This window comes from Triplophysa dalaica, chromosome 3, assembly GCF_015846415.1.
Source record: "Triplophysa dalaica isolate WHDGS20190420 chromosome 3, ASM1584641v1, whole genome shotgun sequence".
Taxonomy (NCBI): Eukaryota; Metazoa; Chordata; class Actinopteri; order Cypriniformes; family Nemacheilidae; genus Triplophysa; species Triplophysa dalaica.
Window position 1 is genome coordinate 9,691,832 of NC_079544.1, and position 4,567 is coordinate 9,696,398.

General features: G+C 36.8%; 1 protein-coding gene across 2 annotated transcripts; it reads left to right on the top strand.

Annotated features, from left to right (window-relative positions):
- Positions 1-319: 319 nt before the first annotated feature.
- On the top strand, positions 320-3,072 carry plvapa (plasmalemma vesicle associated protein a). Of its 2 annotated transcripts, XM_056743619.1 has the most exons (6): positions 320-407; positions 507-770; positions 1,085-1,160; positions 1,275-1,987; positions 2,176-2,560; positions 2,672-3,072. In XM_056743619.1, the coding sequence occupies exons 1-6, from the start codon at positions 384-386 to the stop codon at positions 2,722-2,724; spliced, it is 1,515 nt and encodes a 504-aa protein (XP_056599597.1). In that variant the 5' UTR covers positions 320-383; the 3' UTR covers positions 2,725-3,072. The 2 variants fall into 2 exon arrangements, with proteins under 2 accessions (XP_056599597.1, XP_056599596.1); XM_056743618.1 differs by having other exon boundaries at positions 326-770.
- The last annotated feature ends 1,495 nt before the right edge of the window (positions 3,073-4,567 follow it).

The window sequence follows — 4,567 nt, forward strand, 5'->3', positions numbered from 1 at the left end:
ATAACAACATAAACACTATTTTTGAATATAATGTCTTATAATGTAAAAAAGTATAATTGTGTAGTCATAAGCACGGATCTCTTCAAAAGAGCACGTAGTCAAACCAAAAACCATGTGGTTTGTGATGTGCCAACATGAAGTCAAACAAAATGATCTGTCTTGGCAATGTACAGCTTGGGCAACCCCCTGAATGGTGCACGGTGTTGTTGTGACCTCTGCAGAGTGTCCATGGGAGGGACCAGAGGAGTGTAATGCAATGGGAGGTGCAGGAAAACAATATAAGCTCATAGCTTCTCATTTCAACTTTAATGTTTCAACAGAACATTTCTACATTGTAAAGGAGTCAGGTTAAGAAACAGTGGAGTCTTCATTTATGAGCAGTGATGTACAACGGTAGTTATTCTCAGGTCAGTTATGGCTTGGCTGCCAAGAAGATACACAAGTCTAAAGGCAAGAGCTGTGGTTACTACATGAGAATTGTCTTCTTTTTTTCCTCGCTCATCCAGTCTTTGATCATTGCGAGTTTGGTGCTCTTTCTTGTGTACGGGCAACCCGAGCACACTGTGGAGGAGAAGAGACTGCAAGAGTTGGACCAAACTGTGGGCAAACTCACTATGGAAAATTACGTTCTCCGTGAGAAGGAAAAGAACCTGACAAAATACTTAAACATCACTCTTACTGTCAAGAAGGCCAATGACAAAGATCTGTTTGAATTACGCAGACTGGCAAATATTTCATCTGCAACAATAAGAAGCATACATATAAAAATGGTGAGTATCAGACTTTTCATCATACTGCATTGAATTTTTATTGATAACAAAGTTTAATACAAAAGGTATTGGTTTAATTTCTGTATGGCGTTGTTTATACAGACAAAGACGTCTGTAATGCAAAGAGGTTCTATTGATAACTAGTCTAGACTATTTGAAGTTATACAGTTTTTTATACTGCAAAATGTCAGACTGAACCAAGGGTATAAAGGAAATTAAATGTAATTTCCAAGGTGGAAACCACTCATGTAAAGTATTAAAATACCCCACACCCGTCCTATAAAACCGTTTTTTTCTGTACTCCTCATTTACAGTCTCAGTGTGAGATGGAGAAAAGAATGCCTTCAGCAGCTCGCTCATTTAGTCCTACATTCTGTCCAGATCCAAATGGTGAGATGGTTCTTTAGAAAGTTCTTAATTTTTTATTTATTTAGTGCGCTGTATTAAATTAATTTCTTGAATAAAATATATGTATTAATAATAAAGAAATATCTTTTTTTCTAGAAAGCAACAAACAATTGCGACTTATGCTACAGCAGTCAGCAGAAATGCTGAAACTGGTAAAAGCCAACTTCACTCAGAAGATGGACTACATGAAAACCGAGTTAGAAAACTCCAACAAAGGCAAGGATCAGTATCATCTAGATGCGATTGAACTAAGACGAGACAAGGCTTATCTTCAAGAGGAGCTCAAACTGTATCAAAAGAAGTGCAAAGACGATTTTGTCGCATCTTTACAAGGAATCCCCAACGTCACCAAGGAATTTCTCAAAAGAATCGACGACCTGTTTTCAAAACACATTTCTTTCCAGCTTACGTGTGATAAGCAAAAACATCAGCTCGAAAACATTCGTGAAAACTGTAGCAGCCTGTCAAGAGAAGTTGAGAGCAAGCTCCAGTCGTATCTGGATGTAGTGGGGAACCAGTTCACCAATATTAACAAAGAGAACTCCAAATACGTGACAGAGAACAAACGTTTCCGAGAGGATGCCGACTGGTGCAATCAGAATCGCAGTGAGATGGTTCGAGAGAATCGCAGGGTTCTTGAGCAGATTCAGTTAAAGCATGATCAAGAAACTAAACAACTGCTGCTGGAGAGTAAGAAATTTAAAGGAGAAAACCGGTTGAACGAAGATTTGCTGTCTGTGAAAGAGAATAAAATTAAAATGCTTCAGGATATTGTCAACACTCTCAATACTTCACTTGTCAGCTGTAAGGTGAAATTGGTTTTTATTTTATACTATACAGACAAGTTTTAAAAGCTTTCCTTTTTGTAAAAATAAATATATAAACTTCTTTTCACATTTTCTCTTTTGAAGATACTTAAAAATGAGAAATAATTTATTTGTAAACATAACTGTCTGTGTCTGTAATAGATTTATTTATTTTCTCCAAACTTTTTCAGCCACCAAAGCCATACCCCTTCGGTATGCCAAACATACCAAGTGCTGGGTCTAGCATGAGTTGGGGCAGTTTAGGATCCTTTGGCATATCTCAGAGCGGTCCAGGATCCAGTAGAACGGGTATAAGCCAGACAGGGACAAGTAATTTGGGTGGACTTGGAACGGGGTTTGGTAGTGCTGGCTCAAGTGCATCCTCAACTGGAAGTATGGGATCAGGTGGAACTGGATCAAAAGCATTCAACAGCGCTGCATCAAGTGGAGCTGGGGTGAGCATACCAGGGGCAACAGGTGTGGGTTTTGGCTCAGCCGGGTCTAACACACATGGATTTGGGATGAGTGTTGGCGGAGTAAGAACAGGCGGGAGTGACAGTGCACTGTTAAACCAAGGTAAACCAAGAGAAGGTGGTATAAGTTTGCACTTACCAACACAAATTGCAATCAGTGCATGAATATATATATATTTTATGTAATGCAATATTTCTTGTATTTTGTCTACAGCACAGATAAGCCTCCATCTGCGGGAGTTGCATCGATATTCAGTTCCATCTTAGGAGAGTTTAAATCATCTATATAAAGACTGTTCTAAGAATTGTTTGAAATCTCAATGTACTCACCCTGCAAGTCTTTAATGTTAGGCTATTTACTCATTTTCAACATGAACATTATTAATTGTTATTATTAATCATATATTGTGAAATAGAGTGGATTTTTGTGCGTTGAAATCATTTATGTTTGTATGTATTTTGTAAGATATTTATAGAAACCAATAACTGAAATTATAAGTTACCTGTACAATTGGGTATAGTCTTTTAGGCAGTATTTAAGTGTAAAGTTAAATATTTTTATACGGTCTGTCCCTCATTATACCTGAATATCAAATAAAAGGGAAATATACCATATTTAATTTCTTCAGTTTTTTATTTTAATAAAATGTATAATTTAATATATTCTGCAGAATATAAGTTTCATAATATACAAGTTCAATATTTCATTCAGAATATAAGTCAAATTAGTAAAGCACCCAGCTACCTTGTAATTCTGTCAACCCACCCCATGAAATTAAAAATGCAAAGTTTGCTACAAATTAAAAGAAACATGCAATATACAGTACATCTATTTACCATTATTTAAAAACTACAGCTACATTGTTATAATTGTGGAAACAATACAGAAAAACACAATGCCTCCACACAACATGGTTTATGATACTTAAACAGATTTTTTTTGTATATACTTGGTCTTGCAAGTATCAATTACATTTTCAATAGGCTCATCTAACATATGCTTAAAATAGCTCTGGCTAACCTGCAGACTATTGTCATTGTTTTGCGTCAATGGGAAGCACTATTTAAAACAGAACCCCTCTCCAACCAAAGCAAGGCAATATAAGTATCAAGCTGAGCTATCATTCAAACATTGTACCGGAAGCTGAGACTATAAGGGTTAACATTAGTGCACAGATGAAAAATACAATGAAATGTGAAATAGTAATAGCAACCTCGAGATGGATCCATAAAATGTGGTAATTCCACGTACAATTGAATGTTGTTCATTTTAGTGTGGCACTGGCATAATGTAAAACAATTAAATGGTTTCCCATGTCAACAAGCGTCATGTCACTAAGAATGCCAAATGTGGAAATGTGGAAAAAAAGTTCAGCAGAGACACAGGGCGCCAATTAATATGTAGACGCGTCACAGATGCCTGCTCTCCAGCTTAAAGGATATCCTTTGTTTGACACAAGTGATTTTCCACTTAAGACATCTGATCTCCTGTTCTCAAAGCGGGTAGACTGAGTACTTGGTGACTCTGACGTCCAGGACATTGACCACAAGAAAGATCACAAGATACAAAGCCATCTACAGAAAACAATGCTGTCTTATGTTGATGTGGAATGTTAGTGCCAGAGACTTTGGTGTTTCTGATGTCTTTCCTGATTATGAAATCAGGAAACGTCAATTATGAGAAGACCCAATTCAGTCACCTGTCTTTTTCTTTTTTGTTTTAGCATGAACCAGTTTAACAGGACTTTTTTGAGGGTGGGGTCTTTTGAAAATAAGCAAGGTGTACTCTGCTCTTCATCAGGAAACGCATTGCTGATTATTATTGTTACCTCCTTCCTACAGAACTCATCACCTTTTGTCTCCTGAATCTTACATTCCCAAGCCTAATTGCATTTCCTATTTGCTTGGACCTTTCATGACCACCATTCTGGTAAAAACATTAGGGCCAAAGGCTTTCTCTTGATGATATTAACACATTGCCTTTTGTGTTACGTGACTTTTTGGAGTTTTGAAAACAGCATAACATCAAGAGTAAATGATGAATTAAAAAATTGACCTTTAAATAGATGGAAGCAATGATACTCTCTAAAAAGTGCTGGGTTGCAGCATA